The following is a 27,090-nucleotide window of genomic DNA, read 5'->3' as shown; positions in this document are numbered from 1 at the left end:
TGAAAGTGGGATAGTAGTATGATGTATAGAATTTTGAGACACTTTTTTTCTTTGCAAGTTAAAAGTTTATATCAACTAATTATAAAGTAAAGCATGTCCGGCGACCACTTGCTTTGCAAAAGCAGGTTCTATTGCTCTTTGCTAATATTTATTTTATTTATGATATTCATAGGTATAACAAAGTTTTACATTATAGATGGTATTCTTTTCACTTCTAGATAAAATATATTAGAAAAGTATGAATTTAAAAATTTAATTAGTAGCTCTACATTTATCAAATTAATTTGATATAAGAAAACTTGATAACTCTACTTTTATTTAATTAATTAGTAATCTAAACTCATTATGATAAGGCAATGAGTTTAAATCAGGTTTTCTTATATTAATTAGTAACTCTAAACTCATTACGCCCGCCCCCCTCCCTTGCTTGGTTCATATATGAGTTTGAATTAGAATCTTCTTATCGCCTTTCATTTTATGATAAGAAATGATATTTGTAGTCTTATGCTGTATAAATCCCGCATGTATTTTTTAAAAAAATTAGGTAAATATAAGATTTACATATTTATTTTTTTAATTGTATACTCTAAGACTCTATTTAGCATTGTGATTGATTAATTCTTCTTGTTTCTTGTTGCCATAATAAAACTACCAAATTAAAAAAAAAAAAAAATTAGAGATCTCTATTGTTTTTATAGACATCCCCTCTACAGAAGTGAAAAAAACTAAAAATTCCGCTAATTACTATTTTTTTCAAAGACACTTTTTAAGCTAATATAAGTAGTGGGCCTTGCCTATCTTACAGTTCTTACTTATACGTGATGTTTGGTGTTAGGCCCAGCATTAGCCCAGACCCATATCGATATCTCTCCCATAAAAGCTTAACTTAAATCCAAGGTATTTTGAGGGCTGTTTTTCATTTCTACCCCTGGCATTCCACCGTGCCCCGGCCCCGAGTCCCCTCCCCTCCCCTCCGTTCCCAACCCCCCAAATCTGAGCTCACGCCAGCGTCGCCGCCAGTTACCTTCGACGGCGTCTACACCGACGTCGCTGCCAACCGCCAGGTATTTTATTGATACATACCCATCTCTTCCTCAACTCTCTCTCTCTCTCTCTTCCGATTCCACCACTCCTAATTCCCAAACCCATCTGATCTACTTGCCTCAGAGCTCATCACCAGTTCCTAGAAGGTGAGTCTTTTTTCTTTCCCAGATTTTTGTTTTGTTTGTTTTTTTAATGAAAAAGAAAGTGATTTTTGGAGGGTGTGTGAATTTGCTTCGGATCCAGAATGTATCGAGTGAAATTCCGAGCTTCGTTGTCGGAAAACTGGCTTTGATAATGGTGGCTCCACAATCAATAATATTGAATTAGAAACATATGGTTGCAGAGACAAAGCAGGAAAATTGTTGACTATTCCAAACCTTCGATATTTGATTGATTGGGGGGACCCAAGAAAGCAAAAAAAGTCCTCAGCTTGGCAAAACCCAATCAACTCTTTTAGCTTATTTGTCTTACTTACCCACAGCTTTCTGAATGGCCAAACAGCGGATCAAAGAATCTCAATATATTATGGCAACTGGCGACAGCGTCGTTGATGCGAACTGGCGGCGAGATGGTACAGCGCCGATGGGGGTTGGGTTTGGGATTCCGGAATGCAGGGTGACGCGGGGAGCAGGGGGATCTGTTGGGAACAGGGGGAACTTGGGGCTGGGGGGAGAGATTGGAAAAAAAAAATTAATGACGTGGTGCTGAGTAACGTAATATGTACGATTTTGTGTTCTCTGTTTATCTGTAGAAGTTTTCTTTTTTAGAGAGAAGAAATTTTAGGGGATATTATTCTTCTCCCACCTAAAAAGAGTCTCGGTCGTCCACGTTGCAGGTGCATATGGCACCACGATGCATTAAACGGCACCGATTATTTCCAAAGCTTAAACCCTGACGCGGCTCTCTCTCTCTCTCTCTCTCCCACCCACCCCCCCCCCCCCCCCCCCCAGGTTCAGCCGTCAGCGGGCTTTTTCTCTGTACAAAGTCGAGGACCAAAGAAGGAAGAATGGCGAGCAAGCTGGGCCGTCTGTTCTCATCCATATCCACTCTCTCCGCTCCCAAACTGAGCTTATCCAACAGTAAATCCTACCCGTTGGTGTCCGATTCGGCGAGTCGACTCATCTGCTCAGCTACTCAGCAGCCGCAACCACTTAACGAAAACACCAATAAGCAACAAGCAGATGAGACCACCAAAAATCATATCCAGAAGGAAAGCGAAGACGATCATCAAGAAGAGGAAGAAGACGAAGATGATGACGATTTTGTGAACAAAGCTACCGGTGAAGTCGGTGGGCCTCGCGGGCCCGAGCCCACCCGATTCGGCGATTGGGAGCGAAATGGTCGGTGCTCTGATTTCTAACTAAATTTTCATATATATGAGATCAGTTCGTGCCGTTTTAATAGCAAAATAAAATAAAATTTCCTTGTATTTTGCATTCTGTTTTTGCTTAGTTATTTGGTTGTATTTTTGTTTTGGATGTAAACAAAAATTCTGAATAAATAGATGAAATTAAACCGCATGAACAAGACGTTGGCTTGGTAGCCATGAAAACATAGAGGGAAACTAAGCCAATGACAAGGGAATGAACATTCAAACAAGCTTTGTACGACTCGCATGGAGGAATGGACCTTTATGGTCTTTTGCTTCTTCAAGATGTGCATGTGAATGCAGGTAAAGCCGAGTTCACATACTCTGCTGTAATTCATATTGACTGCTTTTTATCACAAGAGCAGTGCCCTGTGATCAGCTTTTTCAATAGACCAAGAATTTGTGATCCTACTTGCTTAATATCAATCCTCTTGGCCCCATCAGTTTCTTAAGATGCAATAATTATACAATGGAAAATTATATTTTTCAGTCTTAGTATTTTATCATTTTCAATCATACCATATCACATGATGTGCAATATTTTACACAGCTTTCCATTTATGAACCCATTTAAGTGGTTCATATGATATCTTAGATTTACTTTATAATATAATTCTCTAAAAATCTTAGTCTCCTCTCTTTTTCTCTCTGGAAAAAGGGGTGGAGTGGTAGTGTGCGTAGGGGCACGTGGTGACAATTATAACATAAAAAGGGTGGTCCAAGGCACTGAGGAGAATTTCGTGGTGGTCCAAGGTGTCAAGTGAGAGGTAGATTCCGGGGTAGGGCTCGACATCAGTTGGCTGTAGAAGGTTCTAATGACGTAGCTGTAGTGGAAGAGAGTCTGAGTACGGTGAAGTTAAGAGGAAGAATGGATGACCTGGAAGAAAAATGGAAGAGGTTCATGTTGCTGGAAGAGGAGATATTAGATATAGTGATCGAAAATAATGCCTCTGAAGAACAAAGAACAAAGGACAAAGAAGCTTGGTGGGGAAAGTGTGCTCGACAAGAGCTATAAGCAGGGAGGTTCTGGGGTCAACAATGGCAAAAATATGTAGGATAAGCAAGGCAGCTAAATTTACGGAGGTAAATCTGAATGTTTCTGTTATAATTTTCAAGAATCAAGCTGATAAGCAAAGGGTACGGGCAAGGAGACCCTGACTTTTCAATAATCAGTTGCTAGTTTTAAAGGAATTTGAGGGATATACTCCATTGCAACGGGTGAATTTTGATTACGAGAGATTTTGGGTGAGGATGTACAATTTGCCCTTATCTTGCATGATAAAAGAAAAAGGGGAGCAGATCGGAGGAATGGTGGGGAAGGTAGAGGAGGTGGATGTGCAGGAGAATGGGAGTGGATGGGGTAGCTTCTTGAGAGTTCAAATTTATCTAGACTTGACACAACCCTTAGCAAGAGGAAGAACACTAAAGGTGAATGGTAATAGCCTCTGGATCCCATTTAGTTATGAGAAGTTGCCGCGTATATGTTTCTCTTGTGAGTGCATTGTCCATGGAGTTAATGGCTTTTGTAGTCTGCTGGGAAACTCAGGGGGTAAGGAAGATCAATATGGAATATGGTTTGAGGGCAACTTAGATTCGAATGGCTAAGAACTATAGCAACAGTCCTAGAAGGGAAGAGGAGGGAAGTAGGTGGAAGAAGGAGGGGGTAAAACTGCCACACAGTGGGGGGAGTAGTGAAGAAAAAGGAGGAGAGGGGGTGAGAGGGAGAGACGTGGATGAGGTTAAAAACAATAGGGGTGGGGAAGAAAGGGAAGGGGGATGTTCAGAAAGTGAGTTGTCAATAAATGGAAGAGTAGAGGAAAACAATTTACAAAAAAATATTGTGGAAGTGATTATGTGTGAGGGGGAGGGGAAAAATCAAAAAGAGAGGGGCAAGATGGTTCTATCCAATGATACAAACAAGAGGAGTGGATGTGGTGATTTTGATGAAGGTGTGAATGGCAAGATAAAGAAGAGAGGGAAGTGGAGCAGTGGAAAAAATGCAGAACATAGAGATGTTATACTGGCGGAGGCCAAGTGTTAGCCCCACCAAACATTATGAAAATCTTAAGTTGGAACTGCCGAGGGTTGGGGAATCCTCGAACAATTCAAGATCTCTGCAATTTGGCAAAGAAGAAAATAAACTCAATTTAGTTTTCATTATGGAAACTAAGATTAAGAAGGATTGAAAGTTTGAAGAAGAGGTTACACTGTGAGAGCTGTTTTGTTGTAGACTCAGTGGGAAAAAGGGGTGGAATGGTTCTACTATGGAACTCTAATGTGGGAATTGATATAGTGAATTACTCCCAAATAAACATAAATGCTTGGGTTTTAGATGAAGAAGTAGAAACGAGATTGTTGTTTACCTGTTTCTATTCTATGGGTGGCCTGAAACTATTAAGAAGAAGGATTCATGGCTTTTGTTGAAATCTTTCAAGCCTTAGGAGTTTGAAGGGTGGTGCATAGTGGGGGATTTTAATGAAATCCTCATTAATGATGAGAAGCTTGGGGGAAGAGCAAGACCAGAATGACAAATGGAACTATTTAGGGAAGTTTTAAATGAAGGGAACCTTTATGACTTAGGTTGGAAGGGTGACAAGTTTACATGGTGATGAAACCTTCACTAAGGAAAAGTTAGATAGGGCAGTGGCAAATCCTAAATGGTTAGATGTGTATAAGGAGTTGTGGGTGGAAGTAATGGTGGCTAGAACTTCTGACCATAAGCCACTGCTAGTTCACTTGCTAAAGGAAAGGGAAAAAAGATGGGATAAAAGGAAAGCTTTTAAGTATGAAGCCAATTGGGCTCTTGAAGAGGATTGCGAGCTATTTTTAAAGGAAGTATGGAAGAGGGAAGAAGCTGGAAGGGAACCCTCTAGCAATGTGGTTGGTTTATTAAACAGAAGTAAAGAAGCTTTTCAGAAGTGTAGTAAACTGAAAAGAAAAAATAGGGGAGGGGGGGGGGGGGGGGGGGGGGGGGGGGGGGGGGGGGGGGGGGGGGAGGGATGGAGATAGAAGAAAAAACAAAACTACTGCAAAGATTACAAGCTGAAGAAAGTAGAAGCAATGTTTTTTTTTTTTGATAAGTAAAACGGTAAGCAATGTTGATGAGATAAGGAGAGTGAAAGAAGAGTTGAGTTTAATGCCAAAAGAAATTGGTACAAGCTTGGAGGTAGAAACACTAAATATTTCCATGTTTGTACTAATCAAAGGAGAAAAAGGAACCTAATAAAAGAAGTGAAAAATGAAAGCAACAAAATGGTCAGTGGGCATAAAGAAATTGAGAAAACTTTCAGAAGTTATATTGAAAAGTTGTTTCAGACAACAAACCCAAGTAGATAAGATATTGAGGAGTGTGTTATGGGACTTGAAACAAGGGTCACAACAGATATGAATGAAAGAATCTCAAGGAGCTTCACTAGAGTGGAGGTGGAAGAGGCTGTGAAGCAAATGACACCTTTAAAATCTCTTGGTTTAGATGGGTTTGGACCCGTGTTTTTATCAGAACCACGGGAGTGTTGTTTCAGATGAAGTTTGCCAAGCTATCTTATTTGTTCTTAATGGTAATTCTATGGATCCTTCTCTCAATTACACTTATCTAGCTTTGATTCCTAAAATTAAAGACCCTAAAATGATTAGTGACTACAGACCTATCAATCTGTGTAATGTTATTTACAAAGTAGTCTAAAAAATCATCACAAATAGATTCAAAAAAGTGCTCTATGAAATTATTGCCCCTACCCAAAGTGCCTTTCTACTAGGGAGAATGATCAATGACAATATCATGGTTGCTTATGAAATGTTACATTATATGAAAACAAGAAAGAGGGGGAAGGTGGGGAGTATGACCATAAAACTTGACATGTCTAAGGCATATGATCGTGTTGAGTGTGTGTATTTGGAGGCAGTGATGATAAGGTTGGGTTTCTGTTAGAAGTGGGTGAATCTTATTATGATTTGTGTTAAATCTGTGACCTATTCAGTGTTGATAAATGGGAAGGTAGGCTATAAATTCTGCCCTTCAAAGGAATTAAGACAGGGTAACCCATTGTCACCCTATATTTTCATTCTTTGTGCTGAAGGGCTTAGTTCCCTGTTAAATACCTATGAGAAGCAGCAAATTACAAAAGGTGAGCAAGTGATTTGAGGGGAAAAAGTATCAATCATCATCTTTTTGCGGATGATTGCATATTGTTTGGAAGAGCTAAGATAGAAGAGTAAGACAGGCTTCAAGAGCTACTGAAAAAATATGAAAAGGCTTCATGTCATTTTCTTAATAAAAAGACCTATGTATTTTTCAATAGCAATATTAAGGTTGAGGACAAGAGGAGGATCATGGAAGTTGGAGATTCAATTGCATGTGGAAGCTATGAGAAGTACTTAGGTCTTCTTGCTATTGTAGGAAGATCCAAGTATAAGACTTTCAGAGTTTTAAAAGATAAGAGTGTGGTAGAAGATCACCGGTTGAAAGAACAATTTTTTTTAAAGGCAATTTTATAGGCTATTCCTACATACACCATGAGTGTATTCTAACGTCTCAAAAAATTGTGTAATGACATAAATGGTATGTTTTCGAAAATTTGGTGGGGCAAGCAGCAAGAAGAAGGGGAATATAGTGAAAAAAAATGGGAGAAGATGTGAATGCAAAAAGGGAAGAGGGGATTGGGGTTTAGGGACTTGGATAGCTTTAACCTAGCACTCTTGGCCAAACAAGGGTGGAGGTTTATCAAGAATCCTGAATATCAAGAATCCTGAATCCTTAGCAGTTATGGTTTTCAAAGAAAAGTACTTTAGGCATTCTAGTCTAATGGAGGCAAAGCTTAGTTCACAACCATCATTAATATGGAGGAGTATATGGTTAGCTAGAGAGCTGTGCAAAGAGGGTTTAAGGTGTAGAGTGGAAGATGGAAGCAAGATTCAGATTTGAGGTTCCAAATGGCTGCCAACTCCAACATCCTTTTTTGTGCAGTCACCTATCTCTATTTTAAGGGAAGATTCCAAGGTGGAAGAGCTTATTGTAAAGCATAAAGGGGAATGGGATGAGGAAATGATTAAAGCCATTTTTTAAGTGAATAGGCTGAATAGATTCTAAGTATACCTTTGAGTAAAGGTAATGCACAAGATAGGATTATTTGGGGTCCATCGAAGAAATGTGTGTTCACTGTAAGTAGTGCTTATTATCTGCAACTTGAAAGATTAAAAAACAGTAGAGGTGTATGTTCAAAGGAGGAGAAGGAAGATAAAAGGTGGAGAAACATATGGGATCTTGAAGTGTCAGGTGTGGTAAAGCTTTTCATATGGAAGACTGGAAATGAATTACTGCCTACAAAACAGAACATGTTCAAGAAAAAATTTTGAAGATCAAAGTTGCCCAATCTGTCATTCAGAAAAGGAGTCAGTTATGCATGTTCTTTGGGAATGCTCAATAGCTAATGATATATGGGAAGATGTTCAAAGTATTGTCCAGAAATGGAGTAGTACAGATGCTGACTTCATGCATTTGTGGGAGAAGCTTATGGAAAGATTGAACAAGAACCAGTTTGAGGAGATGACAGTGCTACATAGAAAAAGTTTGGCTTAGAAGGAATGATGTGTTTGAAAAGAGATTCACTTGCCCAAGAAGTTTATTAAAAACAACAAATGAAGTTCTTGAAGAGTTCAAGCATTTTCAAAGAACATAGAGAAATGATGGACAGTTATTGAATGTTGTCAGTAATAGGCAGACATGGAAAAAACTAGAGGCTGGTTTTGTAAAGGTTAACTAGGATGCTTCCCTAGATACCAAGAGGAAAAGAATGAGAGTGGGGATCATGATCAGAGACGAGGAGGGAGAGGCTTTGGTTGGTATCTTTGATCAAAGGGATAATGTGCATAATCTAGCAGTAGCATAATGTAATGCACTCTGGAAGGCCCTAGAGTTGTGTAGTGTCCTTAATATACAAAAGACAATTTTCGAAGGGGATGTTAAGGCTTTTGTAATGGCAGTCAAAAGTGATGAGGGTGATTTGTCTTTTTTTGGTTCTTTAGTTGAAGATATCAGAATTATATTAAAAATAGTTCAGATTGGAATTTACAGTTTGCATATAGAGATAAGAATACAGTGGCTCATACTTTAGCTAAGGAAGCTTTAAGATTAGAAGAAGAAAAGGTGCGGATAGAAGAAGTTCTAGATTCCATTGTAAATTGTCTGGAAAAAGACAAATTTTGTATTGTTTGAAGCTTGATAATGAAATATATAGATTTTATTTTTTTAAAAAAAGATTTACTTTACAATGAAAATAGATTTATAATTTAACGTATCACATCAGTGAATAGCCTTATTAAAAAAATGATATGATCGTAGTGCATGAAGCGTAAACAATTCTTACCAAAAAAAAGTGATGTGCGTGGTGCATGAAGCGCATACATTTCTTATTGAACATTTTCTTCCTTGTGTGGTACATGAGAAAGTTGGAGACCAAGTAAGTCAAAAGATAGCGTTCTTTTCAGACGTCGGTCGTGCGAATTTGAAGAAGATATTGTAATCATTGGGGAGCATTATAGCCGTGGTACACATGAAAAAGTTTTGAGACCGAACAAATCAGATCAAGAGATATGGTTCTTTTTCCAAGTCGATCATGGTAATTTGAATAGCCTGCTTTTTATTTTAAAATTACGAGTGTATCGAGCCAATATTAAATGTGACATGTCACGTATCCGTAGCCAGCCATTATATGGCTCAATCCCCTTGAAATGTGTTGCAAGGTGCAAATTGCAATTATGGGTGTTCTAGAACTCGATTTTGACCAACTAAATGCCTTGAATTATTGTTTGAAAGATTATAATTTTATAATACTTATTATTGTCAAGATATATTTTTTAAACAATATTAAATACTTGATGCTATAATTACGGTTGTTGATGCATTTTTCGGCTTTATCAGTATAATCGGATGTCTCTTTCTTTCTCAGATGGTGGTTCATAGTGGTAGTATGTTTAGAATGCTCATTTATGATTTGCTTGATGATAAACGATTAAAAGTAAATGATGCAAGTATTTATGTGGTTCCTCAAGGTTACATCCACCACAAATATAGTAGAATATAAGTTCTCCATTCTCATGAAGTTTTCTACAATCACACAACTCTAGAAAAGTAGTCTCAAAACTCTTGGTTCTCTCATTCTCTCTAATAGTCCCTCCAACCCTCAAAGGAAGCAAATCCTTTTCTATGTTGCCTCCCTCCCCCTCCTCCTTCAAGTCCCTTTATTTTAATTTATATCTGTTCTCTAGTTTTATGTCTCATCTTTTCTTTATGTCTGATCAAGACTTGTCATTGTCAGACCTTCTCCTTCTCTCTTTTATCATAGTTTAAAACTTAATTTATCGGTCGATCTTTATACTAAACTATACCTTATGTCACGTCACTTGGTAAGCAACAAATATTTCGGATACATCTCATTTTCAAATCATCAATGGATCTCTTAAATTAAGGAAGAAGACTTTAGCCTTTTTCCTTCCAAGATGGAAAAATATGCACGAAAGGTTATCGAGTCAAGCCATCTGCTTGTTACCTTAAATATTTCGTTAACGTTGTATCTACGTTTTGACCTTAACAATTCCCAGTGGACAAGACATGGAATTGATGGAGCATTATGAACAAGTAGAGTACTTCTTGACTACACTAATGCAACATACGAAATTATGGCTAACGTTTCAATAATTTTGAGTTACTATTAAAACAGTATATTACAAATTTATTATTTTACTCCATAAGTTTGACAATTTTATCAATTAACTATTTACATCAGATTTTTGTTAACTAATATATAAATGAAAATTCTAACATGTCTGGTCATGTACTGTACATCAATACTGGAAAATCGGCATACCGCATGACTAAAAAGAAAACAAATATAAAGATAAAAGCTCTAAATAACTTAAAACATTATCAAATAATTTTTTTAAAACAAAATCAAATTGAAGAAGCATAGAGTAAATACTAATCAATCAAAACACACAAAAATGAAAAATCAAATCACCAAAACATTAAGGTACAGTTTGAATAGTGAGTTGAGATGATATTAAAGTTGAATAAAATATTGTTAAAATATTATTTTTTAATATTATTATTATTTTACGATTTGAAAAAATTGAATTGTATATAATTATACTTCTAAAAAAACGTATACGAAAAGATGAACAAGAAAAAATATATATATGAAAATATAAAGATGTCTCAACCTATATAGGCACGCGAACTTAGTTACTAGGCCGGGCCAGATGCCTTTATAATGGTAATTTTGTTTATATTATTTTGTGTTTTGGGTTTTAACTTTTAATTTTTTTACTTTATTTTTTTGGATATTTGGTTTTACTTTAATTTTTTATTTATATATTTATATTTTATTGTTTTGTTAAATGATTTTGATATATAAAAGCTCCCACATATACAAAACTCATACAAACTTTTTATAAAAAGGTAGATCTCATTATGAAAAAGAAGAATTTTACTCATTATCCTTATACCATATATCACATATAAATTTTTATTTTTTATTTTTATTTTTTCTCTTAGCAAGTATATAGAGTAGAGATGATGAGTAAAAGAATTCAAAGTACAGGAATATAACAAAAAATAAAAATAAAAATAAGTGTTGTGTGTGAGATAATCATGAGCAGCAAAGCTCTATAAAAAAGTGTGAAAAACTCAAATTCTTTTTATGGAGTCTACTTTTTTACAAAAGACTTGCATAGGCTTCATTTGGGACTTGTCCCCAATATTTTGAATACCGTACCAGACGCCGTATCTGTCAAGGCACTGGAACGAAATATTTCGATACTGGTACCGTTTCATGTACCGTTTCGGGATAGTCGATATATGAATAAATTATATATATAAATTATAAATAGTCTAGTCTGAATTGAGAGTTAAAAAATAAGCTTGTAGTTTGAAAAAAAAAAAAACAAAGGCCGAAATATCGGCCGGTATAGACCGAAATTTAGGCCAGTACGGCCTGTATTTAGGCCGGTATGAAACAGATATGGTACCTGTACTGACCAAACGGCCAATACGAAAAATATCGACCGTATCGGATGGTACGGTACGAGATTCGAAACAGTACTTGTCCCCATTGCTCTATTTTAAATATTTCTAATTTTCAGTTCTTGGGATTTTGGGTGATGCTAGGGCCACCAATAGACAGTACCAACTAAATTGGGTACAGACAGTCTAAAGCATTTATAAATATTAACAAAATACAATATTAAAATATGAACAAACACAATTTTTTTTTTAAAAAAAAAAAAAAGACAGAATTGGTAAACTTTATCGATGGAGTAGTGTATCGGTATTTTCAGAAGTGATAAAGAGTTAAATTCTTCAAAGACAATAATAATACGCATGCACTTAATTTCAGCTTCTTGATCAGTTTGAATGCGCATGACCTAACCTGACCTCAATTAATGGAAACCCCCCCAATATAGCCTTTTGTTTTTTGTTTTTGGTTTGACTTTGATTTACAAATTATACTCACTCTTATGGGTTCATATATTAAAAATTTGAGGTCCAAGAGTACTTTAGAATATTAAAAAAGTATTATAACAATTGTATTAATATATATTGTTAGCTACTAGTTAATTAGTGCATGAGCAATACTTCTTAATGACCCATCAAACACCAATACCTTCCACCAAATAATGCATATTCTCAAAGTTGTCACCACCACCACCACCACCTCCTTCTTCTTCTTCTTCCTCCTCTTCTTTTTCTCCATGCCATACCTAGCAACAAGCAACGAGTTATGCTTAAACTCCGTTTGCCGCCGCAACGAGCCGAAGATTCACTTCCCGTTTCGAATAAAAAGCCGGCAGCCGGAATCATGTGGCTATCCAGGTTTTGATTTGTTTTGCAACGAAGCAGGCCAAACACTTGTCAAGTTGCCTGGCCCTTATTCCGGAGAATTCATGGTTCAAGGGATAGACTATCTCAAACAGGAAATATGGCTAAACGATCCAAAGAGTTGTCTCCCTAAAGTAATTCTTTTCCATAATCTCTCTGCTGGTTCTCCTTTCAAGGGCGTAAATTATCAAAATTTTACGTTCTTTAATTGCTCAGAGAGTTTTGATTTGGGAGTTAGTCAATTAACTCCGATTGTTTGTCTCAGTGATTCTAACTACGCAGTCTTTGCTACCTCCTCTGCAAGAGTTATTGAAATCTTATCAACAACGTGCAAGTTAATCAAAACTGTGTCGGTTCCAGTTCAGTCCCCATTTGACGAGCAGATATTGTCATCGGACCTGAGTGATGATCTGAGGCTGACATGGGATGAACCTGGATGTGGAAAGTGTGAGTCACAAGGTGGGCAGTGTGGATTTAAGAGCAACTCCAGCCATAACATTGTGTGTTCACACATTCCTCAAAGTGGCCGTAAGTTTCTATAATTTGATATGATCTCTAGATCATGATCTTGCCTATTATTAGAAATACAAAGAGTAATTTAGAGTAGAAAAGATAGATATGCGAACTGCTGAACATTTAATTCTGCTCCAAAAATTCACCTGGATAACTATATTATATAGATTTTTACAAATAGGCCATGATAAACTAGCTAGCAGGCAACAAAAATATATAATATGGTGAGGTGATTTGATCATAAGGTATTACTTATCAATATCCTGTATAGGAGGAATTTCTTCCTGGCTGGCCAACTTCATTCCCTAGTGATGCAACCAACTTCATTAATTAATTACCTAATTATTTCCCCCTTAGAGAAGATACGACTTTGATATATTCAGCTTAATTGTTTTAATCAACTTCGCCTTGGAATTAAGCGGCGACTTGGAAATCACCGCAAATAAGGATTATTTGCGGCGATTTTTTTTGTGTTGATCTTAAAATTACTGGAAAATGCCTGATTTCTTGTAGTGATTGATCATTTTATTTAATTAATTAGCCGTACTTCTTCTTCAAAATTAGTTTTTAATACTTTAATAACTACGTACTTATCCATTAGCTAGCTTTAAAAGAAGATGATCAAGTCATGAAGAAAGAGTGATCATCAGATAATATTGGTGTTTGATGGCAATTAATTAGACTTATCTATATTAATGATCATGGACTTTGAGCTAAAGTTTTTTGTATTAATTTTAATATTATCATATGATCAATAATTTTGTTTTATTATAAATTAAGCTTAATTGTGATTAGAAAGGGCCTTCAAGATAAGTGTCGACGAATTAATTATTATAACTGATCACACTCCAAAGTCTTGAAGTAATAAGAGATATTTTGAATTGCTCCACCCTTGATCATTTGAGATGCCCTCAGCACTCTTTTCACACTGCAACCATAGCTTTCAGTATATATGGTGGTTGACTACAAAATATTAATATATATGGAATCATTTTTTATTACAAATATATAATTATTTTTATATCCATACTAATCATGATCATCTTTTTATAATTATAATCAAATTACTTCCCATCAATAATTTAGTAAAAAAACCAGATAATGTCCTAATTATTAACAATAGTCGTTGTTCCTTATCGATTCACTACTGATGATCTCGATCGTTAGTCGGTAATAATGATTGTATTATATATATATATATATATATATATATATATATAGATAAGTAGCAGCCTATATTTTATAGTGATCAACCAACATGACTTGGTCTCCTGCTATTGGCCAAGTGAAATACTAATTAATATAAGCTGCATCAAGACCAAGTCACAAAACACATGACTGGCCACTTAGGGTCCATGCAAGCTTATACCCTTATGGTAGATCAGTCCCACATGAAAATTGTAATTCTATGAGTTCTTTTTTAATCAAGCCAAGCCCACTCAAACTAGTTTGGAAATAATTAGTAGGTTTTTGTATCAATCAATTAGCAATGGGCTTTACAGGTACATGAATTCCCATTAATGCTGAGGCAGGATGATTCAGCCTTCACCTTCAAACCTGATTTTGGTTTGGACAGCTGCATTACAATGTCTGTTAATTTTCTTCAACTTTTAAAATATAAAATAAATAATAAAATTTATCTATTTTCATTAGTAATTTTTTTGAATAAGTGGTATTTTTACATGATATTAGAGTAGATGTCCTAAATTCGAATATTGACTCTATATTCTATCACATTTAATTAAATTTTTCACGAGTTAAGCTTACTCATTGAGGGGGAGTCTGACCCACACGTGAATGAAAGTGTTATGATATTAAACAAATAATAGAATCTACCTCTTCTCACCAGTTTAAATTTTTAGAACAAGCAGTGATTTCACAAACCCGATTCATTTAGATATATTAAGCAATGAATTTAGCTAGAGGTATCAGGTTGGGATTCACTAGGGAAACGGAAAATCTATTTACAAACTTGCATATTGTGTAAAAAAATGGTATGTTTACTCACTAAGTACTTGTTAACGGAAGTACTCTTAAGATAGACAATGAAGATCTACTGACAGTGTTAAGCATTGCGTCTTAGAAAGTTGAGACACAGTGCTCACAACGGTTTTAACGAGTTTAAAGGTTTGTTTGGCCGGAACATAATTGTTCTCAGATGCTCTCAGACTATTTTACTACTATTTATAAACTATTTCATTATTATTCACATGTTATATGAGATGGTCTTAGCATCCAAACAATGTTTAAATTGTTTGTACATCAATTTTTTTATCTGATCTAAAACAGTTTAATTTGTGAAATAATAAATATCCTAAAGACATGATGATGATGATGATGATGATGATGAATTTGCTTAATTATTCTCAGGACTTCCAAGGGGGGCACGCTATGCGATTACTATAGGTGTAGGAGTACCAGCAAGCTTGTGCTTCTTAGGGCTACTAAGTTTCCTTTGTGGCAGGGTCAAGTCATTTGTTAGGAGACGCGACCCAATCCCAGAATCGAACCCCTCAGTTGCTCCACAACCCACATTGGTTCTAGGCCTCGATGGGCCAACGATTGAATCCTACCCAAAAATAGTCCTCGGCGATAGCCGGCGCCTGCCAAAGCCCGATGACCACACGTGTCCGATATGCTTATCCGAGTACCGGCCCAAGGAGACACTAAAGCCCATACCCAAATGCCAACATTGCTTCCATGCTGCATGTATTGATGAATGGCTTAAGTTGAATGCTACATGCCCCATTTGTCGAAACTCTCCTCCTCAACCATTACCTGCATTAATATCGGTGGATGTTTCATGATACAGCTAAATATTCCTTTCATACTTGGGGACCATGTTGATATCCAATTAATTACGTGAGCATGATACATAATTTTCATTGGTGGGTGATTATATTAATGATCATGTATATTTGTGCGTAAGGTACTGGACATGAATTCCGTGCATGCGAGACCAAAAAGACAAGATTGGCAGGACCATCGACGTAAGTAATCATGGGAGGAGTACTTTTATTAGCTGCATGTTCCTTTCTTCTTTCTTTCTTTTTTTCAGTTCCGCTAGAGGCACTTTTGCATATTTTTGTAGACTCTAAATGATGTAATTGATTAAAATAATTATTTTATATTAAAAAAAAGTCATGCAATCAATCACATTAATAATATACACAAAGAGTACGCACAAAGTGACTGTTCTTTTTCTACATTTCTTCATCTTTTCCTTGTTGAATAGAAACTGAGCTGGCTTATTCTAGAGGGGTCGTCGATGGTGAGATTTATAATTCCGTGCACGTAATCAGTTGCAAAAAGCTTTCTTTTCAAAGTCAGTGAGCTTTCAAACTAGTCTGCAACTAATTAATTGCATCGGTCTACGTACGTACATCATGCATTCAGCTTTCTGCGAAGATTAGGTGCATATATGGTTTGCCACGAAAATATGATGAAAAAAGGATTAGGCCGACAGCATTGCTTGCTGTTTTTTTTTTCCTTTTAAATCACAAAATTGAAAGACATATATCGAAAGAATTCGTACGTCTTATTTTTAACAATGATATTGGTTTTGAAGGCAAAAATCTCATGTTTTACAATTTTCTCATTTTATTGACATTCTAAGAAATTAAAAAAGAAGAGAAAAGAAAAGGTAGAAAGGGAGGGATATGGGATTGTCTGATCTAGGCCTATGTCCATATATATATGAATGGATGTACTTGAGAGTAGAGAAGTCCCACACGATAAATAATTTCTTGTTGTCCCCATTTGCAAGTTGATTGAAGAAAAAACTACACCTGGACCGACACCAATCAATAGGATATTGTCTATACTCAGTATACAAGCTGTAAGCAGAGGCATCTGCATTGGCTGCAACATTTAGTAATTAATAGTGCTAATCGTCTTCTGAGTACAACATGATTGGCACCCATATATATCATCATCCTGTATAGTATACTCCCAAATAATGCATGCATGCTTATAATTCTGATTCTGGGATGATTTCTAATTCTTGATCTAGACCTCTTACAGGCACAGTTGCGACGTTGGCCCTTGCAAGACTTGTAGGACCAAAGGGATTAGGAGGCATTGTTAATTTACTTCCTTCTCTTTCCAACATTTGAACAACAAATTTCATGGAAGGGCGATCTATGATTCTATTGGGTGCCATTGGATGCAACACAGTCCCACAACAGCAAGTTTCTTTGCAATTTGAGCTTCCATATCATCTTCCTCAATAAAAACTCTTAACTCTTCTTTTTGCTCTAAGAGATTATAGGTCCATTCTGGAAAATAAATTTGACCAGTCTTTTCCAATGTAAAGTCAACATTGTTCCTCCCTCCGACTATTTCAAGCAGCAGCTAGCATTCCGAAACTGTAAACATCTGCTTTATAAGACACATTCCCAAAGTTCTTAGAGAACACTTCAGGTGCAATGTAACCTATGGTCCCTCTAGCTGTGGTCATGGACACTGCACTCTGATCCTTAGAACACAACTTAGCAAGACCAAAGTCAGAAATTTTTGGATTGAAGTTATGATCTAGCAGAATATTTTGCGGTTTGATATCAAAATGAAGGATTCGTTGGTCACATCCTTGTTGAAGATATTCAATACCTTTCGCAATGCCAATAGCAATATCTTGCAGCTTATCCCAACAAAGGAAACGGCTCTTGTTGTCTGCTGAAGATAAAAGCTTATCTAGAGAATCATTTGACAAGAATTCATAAACTAGAGCTCGTCTAAATCCATCGGCACAGAAGCCAACCAAGCGCACCACATTAACATGGTGGATTGTACCCATTGTTCCCACTTCATTTATGAATTCTTCCCCATTTCCATTGGAAGTAGTATTCAAGATCTTCACCGCAACATAGATTTCATTGGAAAGCTTTCCTTTGAATACTGTTCCAAAGACTCCTTGGCATAACTTCTCATTAAATTGGTTTGTAATTCTTTTAATATCAGCGTACGAATATCTTGTGGGCTTGCAATTTCTGTAATCCTCATTCGGTATTCTTTCTCTACTTTGTCATTGCTGTAGGCACGGTGGAGTGCAAATATTGCTCCGAGCAAAAGAAATGACGCAAAGATGGCACCTGCAACTGCAAGGGCCGTAAACAATCTTGGGTCAAGAACTTAACACAAACGGCCAGCGAACAACTAATTACCTGTAACCCCAACCATGAAAGTACAAACGGCCAACGAACAACTTATTACCTGTAGCCCCAACTTTAGTCGGTGGTCCTGTAAAAAGATTAGAACATTAATTATTAGCTTCTCGTTATGGTACTTATCATAGAACAAAAAAGACTCTCATTTTTTTGAGTCTCAAATGGTGCAACATGGATTGGAGATAATAATACCTTTGCTGTTTTCAGTAATTGGTCTGGGGAAGCACTGAAGTTGTGATTGAGTGCTATTGTTATTTGTCAATCCACAATTATTGCCTTCCTCTTCACAGTGTCTGCACTGATCTGGACTGTCCCACTTCATGTGAAGAATATCGCCACGACCGCCCACTATAACATCTGGAATGTCTTCAAGGGTATTATACATTTTTGTACAGGATAACATGGGCAAATCTCTGCGGTGATCCAAGGTATGGCCTGTCCTGTGAGAACAACCAAACATGAGTGCTATACTTATTTGTTGGAAAATACTACGTACAGGAAATCAATTATAGTGACTACACGATTCCACTTTTAGACTCGGGAATTGATCAAGAGGATCGTTATTTCTCCATCCCTCGTTATTTTCTAGACTACGCTAATTTCAGTTCAAGCAATCTTCCATATGTCACATATTCTAAACACTTCAGTTATAAATCAACTCATGAGGGGGAGACCGACCAACCACTATTTTTATCAGATATTGTCCTTTTCGCGAGCTGTGAAAAGCAGTAAATTCTTCAAGATCTCCTCATTATTATATGGACATTTCTACTTGCTTTAAGAATGGAGTGTATTCTGCTAACTCCTTTTTATCCGATCCCAAGAGATACATGTCGTTTGAGTTTGAGTTACCTAAGGTAGACTATTTGAAAGGTTTGTGCCAAGTAGACCAAATGTCTCTTGCATCGTGGCAACCCCAGTACCGAATAAAAAATATTTCCTGCACATACGTCCACAATGTATTGAGGTATGGTTTTAAGCTTTCATGGCACATATTTCATTGTGGAAGCTGTGGTACTAGGCGTTACGACTACTGCTACCTCGATGACGCGAACAATGCAAGTTGCCAAAGTGATAAAGGTGCGTAAAGATCAATGCGAGAGCAGAGACATTACACTTTGAATATTTATCTTACCATTAAATGGTGCGTAAGGATTTCAATATATAATTTGATCTTTCTCAGGATGTCAATGCTTAGTAATGACTTGATTTAGTTCTTGGTTTCCAAATTTTGATACTATTATTTTCTTTGTCAAAGCAGCACCGGGATTCGGATTCCTTGCAAGACTAGAGGGAATAATCAGCGGTGAGAATTCTATCTCAAAATATTGTTTGAAGGGTATATGAGATAATGTCAGAGTGTAATAGATAGAAACGGATGAATGTGCCTTGTCTGATGATCATTATTAGCACAATACCTTAGTTTTTTAGAATACTCTAGAATATAGAATTTTTACCTTTATGTTATTATTGGAATATTTTGTAACAGAATTATTCCTCTTATAAAAGTGTATAAATATACACTACCACAGTACCATTAATACAATCTGAAAATTCAGAAAACCAGTATGTATAACATGATATCAGAGAAGCTCGACTAGTTGTCTTGTGATCCATGGCTCCGCCCACACCTTTCTCTCTTCCCCAGCCTCACTCTTCCATACCTTCTTCCTTTTCACATGTAGTTACCACAAAACTTAGTACAGAAAATTATTTGCTTTGGCAAGTTCAACTCTCTGCATATCTTCGAGGTCAAGACCTTTATGGATACATTGATGGAACCATTTCTTGTCTTGAGCAATTTTTATCTGTTGATGGCAGTAGTTAGCCAAAAGCAAACCCAAATTACCTTGCCTGGAGGCGAACAGATCAACTGGTGCTCAGTGTTTTGTTCTCCTCCCTCTCAGATTCTGTTCTTGGACAAGTGCTTTCATCAAGCACAACATGAGGTCTATGGCTCTCCTTCAAATCAATGTTTGCATCTCATTCACAAGCCAAAGAATTCCAAGTTAAATTTCAGCTTGCAAATCTTTCCCGTGGTGATCTTTCCATTACAGAATATTTTGGAAAGGCTAGAAACCTAGTTGACACACTGGCAGCAACAGGTAATCCTCTTCCAGACAAGGACTTTGTCACCTATCTTCTCACGGGTCTTGGACCAACCTATGAAGCTTTTGTGACTACAGTCACTAGAAGATTTGACCTTCTCACATTACATGAGCTTTATCAATTACTGCTGATTCAAGAGAGTAGACTTTCTCATGTTGCTAATATTACTAAACCTTCCATTGAGTCTTCTGTTAATTACAGTAGCCGAGATCAAAGAGGAAGAGGTTATTTTCGTGGTGGCAGATAAGGCAAAGGACGTGGTGGCAAATTTCAAAACAACCGTGGTGGTCGCACTTCATATAACTCCTCAGGAAACTTTTCTCAAACACATGGTGGCCAAAGACCCAACTGCCAAGTTTGAAACAAACAAGGGCATATTGCCCTTTAGTGCAGATACATATTCGACCCCTCATATCAAATAGATCCTCTACCTCTTTCTCTACCAACCGTGCCGCAAACCATGCCTTTTCCACATCCTTTTCAGACCCCACTTGGTACCCAGATTCAGGAGCCACTCACCATATTACCCATGATCTTACTAACCTCAATCTTCACAATGAACCATACTCTGGTGCAGATACAATTCGTGTCGGTGATGGATCATGCCTTCCCATCCAACATACTTGTGATAGCTCCCTTACTTCTAACTCTTTTTCTTTTACTCTGAAAAATCTTCTTCACGTTCATTCTATTTCAAAAAATCTAGTCTTTGTTTTACAATTTTGCATCCATAACTCTTGCTTTTTTGAGTTTCATGTAACTCATTTCTCTGTGAAGGATTCTCAGACAGGGACAACCCTCCTCACAGGTCCAACTTGTAATGAGTTGTATGCATTTCCCTTAATAAAATCCGTTTCTGCCTCTCTTAACATCGGCGAACGGACTACTCTTCCAACTTGGCATCAAAGACTCGGTCATCCCTCTCTTCAACTCGTTTCCAAGATTGTGCACGCAATTGTTGCCTCTTTCTCCAAGCAGATCGTCTCGAAAGTGCTCTGCCTATCCTCTTGCAAAAAGCCATCAGCTAGCTTATGGGCTGAGCCAATACATTTACACTAGGCCTTTGCAAATCATTAGTGTAGATCTTTGGGGTCCATCTCTAGTTGTTTCAAACAATGGTTTTTGCTACTATTTTTCTTTTGTAGACCATTATACTCGTTATACATGGTTTTTCCCATTAAAAATGAAATCCGATGTTCAGACTATCTTTTCACGTTTTTTGCCTTTCATTGAGTGTCTTTTTTTATTGTAAATTAATTACTCTTCAAACTGATGGTGGTGCTGAATTTAAGCCCATAGCTACTTTATGCTCTCAACTCGGCATTACACACAGACTTTCTTGCCCATATGCTCATCAACAAAATGGGTTAGTAGAGCGTAAACATCGACATATTGTCGAAACTGGGCTTGCTCTACTAGCCCATTCGTCTCTACCCACAACTTATTGGGTAGAAGCCTTTGAAACTTTTGTCTATTTAATAGCTATGCTTCCATCCAAAGCTGTAAAAAACAAATCACCTCATTTTATGGTGTATAATAAAGATCCTAATTACTCTTCCTTGAAAGTCTTTGAGTGTGAGTGCTAGCCCAACTTAAGGCCCTATAACAAACACAAACTAAATTTTTGCTCCGTTCATGTATATTTTTAGGGTACAGTACTTCCTATAAAGGCTATAAATGTCTTGGGCCCAACACAAATAGATTTTACATCTCTAGAGATGTAACCTTTGATGAAGGTTCCTTTCCCTTCTCCAAACCAAAGCCCAGTTCCACTCCATCAAGTCTGACCCAAACTCACGTCTCTTTTCCTCTCTTTCAACAATCAATTCTTGGTCCAGTCCCAACCCATCATCTCGGCCCATCCCCTTTCAATATTCCGAATCCTAATTCCCCTCGCATCCCTAATCCTTCACTCTCATCTTCTTTTGCCGCTAACACTCATCCCTCAAGCTCTCCTTCCTCTCACACGAACTCTTCGAATTCCACTCTTCGCTTACAAAATCAATTTTCTTCTTTCTCCCTTGTTCCTCCCAGGTCTCCTATCATCACACGGAGTTAAACCAACTCCTCTCATCCTCGGAATCTCACGAATGACATGATTCATTACCCATGCCGGACTTGTCTCAACACCACGGTGGTCGTTCCAGATGAACCTTCCAGTTTTTCAACTGCCTCAAAATTTCCTGATTGGTATGATGCTATGTCCTTTGAATAGAATGATTTGATTCAAAATAACACTTGGACGTTGGTAACCCCCTCTCCCTACTTTTTATATTCTTGGATGCCGATGGGTTTATAGAACTAAACTTAACTCTGATGGATCTTTTGCTTAAAGAAAGGCTCGGTTGGTAGCCAAGGGCTGCCACCAACAGTCGGGTTTGGACTAAAATGAAACGTTTAGTCCTGTTGTTAAAGCAACCACCATCCGTTTGATCCTGTCTCTAGCTATTAGTAAAGCATGGCCTCTGCGCCAAATTGATATTCATAATGCTTTTTTACATGGCATTTTGACTGACACAGTTTATATACAGCGGCCTCAAGGGTTTATCAATTTTGATTACCCTAACTATGTCTGTAAGTTAAATAAGGTAATCTATGGTCTCAAGCAGGCTCCACGTGCCTGGTTTGCCCAACTTAGTACTTGGGTTTTAGACTATGGTTTTTTCTGCTTCAAAAGCAGATCCTTCCTTATTCATGATAAGCATATCCTTCCTTATTCATGGTGATCTGACCATTTACTTGTTGATATATGTTGATGACATGGTGATCACCTCTTCACAGTCATGTGCTATTGATTCTCTCATTTTGGATTTGGCTACTGTTTTTCCTATTAAAGATCTTGGTACATTCTCTTACTTTTTTGATCTTGAGGTTAATTACACTAATACTGGCTTGTTTTTGTCACATCGTAAATACATCAAAGATCTGTTGGCTCGAAGCAATATGCTTTTAGCCAAGGCCATAACATCGCCTATGGTAGCTTCTCTTAAGCTGTCTCAATATGACTCACCTCAATTTAATGATTGCACTTTTTTCAGAAGTGTTGTAGGAGGGTTACAATATCTGTCCTTGACACATCCTGACATTGCCTTTCTGTAACAAAGTATATCAATTTATGCATTGCCCCAAACTCCCTTATTGGACTACTGTCAAAAGGATTCTTAGATACCTAAAGGGTACTCTGAATTTTGGTTTGATCCTTAAGAACTCTTCTAAGCTCAACCTTCAAGCCTACACCGATGCTGACTAGGCAGGGTGTCCAGACGATAGAAGCTCAATTGGTGGATTTTGCATCTTTCTTGGACAACACTTTATCTCCTTGAGCTCCAAGAAACAAAAGACAATTGCTAGATCTAGTATTGAAGCTAGGTACAAATCCTTGGCATCTACTTGCTACAAACACTGCTTCGTGAACTTGGTATTTTTTTGTCAGAGCCACTTACTATTTGGAGTGACAACATTGTAGCAACTTTTCTCACAGCAAATCCAGTCTACCACTCGCGGACAAAGCACATAGAAGTAGACTACCACTTTGTTCCAGATCGGGTTGCTGCAAATACTCTCAAAGTTTCCCACTGCAGCACAAAAGATCAACTAGCTGATGTCTTTACTAAACCTTTAGTTTCAGATAATTTTATTCTTTTTCGTACGAGTTTCAATGTAGTTGACACCCCATTGGACTCGAGAGGGTGTATTAGCAAAATACCTTAATTTTTTAGAATACTCTAGAATATAGAATTTTTACCTTTATGCTATTATTGGAATCTTTTGTAATAGAGTTATTCCTCTTGTAAAAGTATATAAATATACACTGCCACAGTACCATTAATACAATCTGAAAATTTAGAAAACCATTGTGTTTAACAATCATGATTCATGATACAAGTCAATGAATAACCTTGTGCTGCATTGGTTGATCTCAAACTTCTGTAGGCTTTGTTTGGGTCTCAGAATAAAAGGGAAAAAAAAAAACTTAGTATGTTAGCCTTGAATAAAAATTTTCTTACCGTTGCCACCATTGTTTCCATCATAACAAAGTAAAACATGCAAATAACCAAACTGAGAACCACGTTTGCCAGGTTCAACGGGCAAATTATTGACTCCTATTAAAATGCTAGTTAAACCCCAAGTTTGTAGAACCCAATTTTATTCATATTAGGCCATGGATATTTGAAGTAATTGATCAATTCATTTTTCAATTAATTAATTAACGTATCTGTTTCTTTTATTTTGTAGATATTACCCATACAATAGCACCAAGGCACCTGAGTAAGAATCTATGTCTAACTTTGATTTTTTTACAGGATTATTAATAATTTCATGGATTGAAGTGTGAAATAGTCTCGCTATGTAGGCAAGATGAATAGTAATGACATTTACATTGAAAAATATATCAAGTTGTAACCATAATTTAAATCGGCTAGAGTTTTAGTTCCTGGTTTCCAGGCACTGATATTATTTTTTTCTTTGTAACTGCAGCACTAAGATTTTGAGAGAAACGATTTGAGGTATATGATAAAGGTGAGATTTCACTCTCAAAATGTTGTTTGCAGGGAAGGTGTAGACTTACACAATGACAAGAATTCGATAAGTTGTACTTGATTATAGCAGTTAACACAAAGTGGAGACATAGCCGTGTACTTGGGCAATGGTTGATCTCAAATTTTGGGCTTTGTTTGTTCCTCAGTCGATACTGAGAAAAATGGATGAAAAGTAAAAATCAAATTTCGTACAAAATTAGCAAGCTCTCTTGAATAAAAATATTTTCTTTTCCGTTGCTCCTGTTTCTGTGATGAGATGGGTCAGTATTCTGCAAAGGCATATATTCACATCAGTTCTCTTGTGACCTGATTCAAACCTTGTTTACAAGTCTCAAAAAAGCAATTCATTCACTAAGCTACTGGTTAGCTCAAGCACGTTCAAGAGGGCATTGAAAGTTTAGAGAGGCCTATACGATTGTTTCTATTTAATTCTTTCTTAAGTATGGCCAAAGGGGAAAGTGTTATGCAATTCAATTAATTTATCTTTTCCTATTTCCTGCAGATCCATCGATCGGACTATTGAGGGTCCTGGGCATCTACATACGCGGGTAAGAACCTAAATCTCTCATTTGGTTTGTAAAGCATGTGAGATAGTTTAAACGTGCAGACGCACGGACAAGAAGAAAGTATCAATTACATCTACAAGAAAAAAGATGAGAAACTGTGCTTAATTACTAGGATCAAGCAAGGAAATTAATTGTGTTGTGAAATGTATACTTAAAAAAACATTTGACCCCATTGCATCAACATATTTGTTTCTAATAGTCAATACTTTTTGTAGGCTTTTTTCACGGAGGAACAATTATATTGGGGATTCCATTTGTGATTGCGTTCTTCATATATAAATGGCAAATGAGGCATTTGTCAATGTATGAAGATGTCGAAGAATTTTTACAAAGTCACAATAACCTTATGCCGATAAGGTATTCATACTCAGAAATTAGGCATATGACCAAAAGTTTAAAAGAGAAATTAGGTGAAGGCGACTATGGCACTCTCTTTAAAGGAAAACTTTGACGTGGCCAATTTGTAGCAATAAAAATGTTAGGTAAGTCCAGAGCTAACGGGCAAGAATTTATCAATGAAGTTGCATCTATCGGAAGGATTCACCATGTTGATGTAGTGCACCTCATTGGTTTTTGGATTGAAGGATCGAAGCGTGCTCTTGTATATGAATTTATGTCCAAAGGTTCTCTCAATAAATATATTTTCTCACAAGAAGAAAGTATCCTCCTCAACTACGATACAATGCATAACATTGCTCTGGGAGTTGCTCGTGGAATTGAATATTTACATCGAGGTTGTGACATGCAAATTTTACATTTTTGACATCAAGCCTCATAACATTCTTCTCGATGAGACTTTTACTCCCACGGTTTCTTATTTTGCCCTAGCAAAACTGTATTCGATAGATGATAGCATTGTTTCTTTGACTGATGTAAGGGGGACATTAGGATACATAGCTCCTGAATTATTTTACAAAAACATTGGAGGCATCTCGGACAAAGCCAATGTTTATAGTTTTGGAATGTTATTAATGGAAATGACAGTTAGGAGAAGGAACACAAATGCCTCTGCAGAACATTCAAGCCAAATTTACTTCCCCACTTGGGTCTATGATCAACTGCACAATGGAAAAGACCTTGAAATAGAGGATGCAATTGTGGAGGAAAAACAAGTAAGAAAATGATCATGGTCGCACTATGGTGTATACAGATGAAGCCTTCTGATCGTCCTTCAATGGACAAAGTTGTGGAAATGCTTGAAGGAGAAGTTGAATGCTTACAAATGCCTAACAAACCTTTCCTATCATCATCTTCGGAGAGACAAATAGAGGATGTTGGATACAGTTCAAACCAAACTTGGTCATCAACTCAATCAGGTGAAGTCAGTCAGCCTACAGAATCGTAGATGTAAATTAATTGGTATGTTGGTAGCTAGTGTACTTTCCCAAGATAAAAGTTTCTTGGTTCGTGATAACTTTCTTTATTCCCATCATCTTTTTGCCTCTGAATTCTATTTACTATTAATGCTTGAGTGTTAGTACTAACGAAAAATGATGAATTGAGTTTCCATTTGAGGAAGCATGCATTGTATTATTATTCAAATTACACTTGTCATTGTCTACCAGCTTCTTGAATTTTGCATCTATATTGGATTAAACCAGTATTCCATGGCGCCATTTAGAGAGACCAATATTGGTCAGAATTCATTATTGACTTACGTACGTTTGAATTGTGGAAGAGTGAACAGGCCGCCAGTCGAGACAACTAGTAGCTAGGAAGTTTCATGAGGATGATTTCCTTTTAAATATTTTAAATTTACTCTGTAATAAGCAAGTAGTCATATTTTGCACTTTTTCTTCACTAATTATACCTTCCATTCCAAGTTATAATATGTCATGCATGCATTGAAACATAGGTAGATAGGTATGCTTGAATTCAATTAATAATTTTTCACACCTTTGGGATTCGCATT

The 27,090-nt window shown here is 36.8% G+C and overlaps 2 protein-coding genes and 2 pseudogenes across 2 annotated transcripts; 3 read left to right on the top strand and 1 right to left on the bottom strand.

The window, feature by feature from the left end:
* The first annotated feature begins 2,050 nt into the window (after positions 1–2,050).
* LOC121257843 (succinate dehydrogenase assembly factor 4, mitochondrial) lies at positions 2,051–2,404 on the top strand. The gene has a single exon (XM_041159091.1). The coding sequence runs from the start codon at positions 2,051–2,053 to the stop codon at positions 2,402–2,404; it is 354 nt and encodes a 117-aa protein (XP_041015025.1).
* A 9,639-nt stretch (positions 2,405–12,043) lies between these two features.
* On the top strand, positions 12,044–15,782 carry LOC121257093 (putative RING-H2 finger protein ATL21A). Its single transcript, XM_041157972.1, has 2 exons — positions 12,044–12,812; positions 15,168–15,782. The coding sequence occupies exons 1-2, from the start codon at positions 12,083–12,085 to the stop codon at positions 15,602–15,604; spliced, it is 1,167 nt and encodes a 388-aa protein (XP_041013906.1). The 5' UTR covers positions 12,044–12,082; the 3' UTR covers positions 15,605–15,782.
* A 784-nt stretch (positions 15,783–16,566) lies between these two features.
* LOC121257092 lies at positions 16,567–18,380 on the bottom strand (annotated as a pseudogene).
* On the top strand, positions 18,375–26,551 carry LOC121257094 (annotated as a pseudogene).
* Positions 26,552–27,090: the final 539 nt, after the last annotated feature.

Source organism: Juglans microcarpa x Juglans regia, chromosome 3S, assembly GCF_004785595.1.
Source record: "Juglans microcarpa x Juglans regia isolate MS1-56 chromosome 3S, Jm3101_v1.0, whole genome shotgun sequence".
Classification (NCBI taxonomy): domain Eukaryota; kingdom Viridiplantae; phylum Streptophyta; class Magnoliopsida; order Fagales; family Juglandaceae; genus Juglans; species Juglans microcarpa x Juglans regia.
This window is presented reverse-complemented; position numbering and strand designations above follow the sequence as displayed.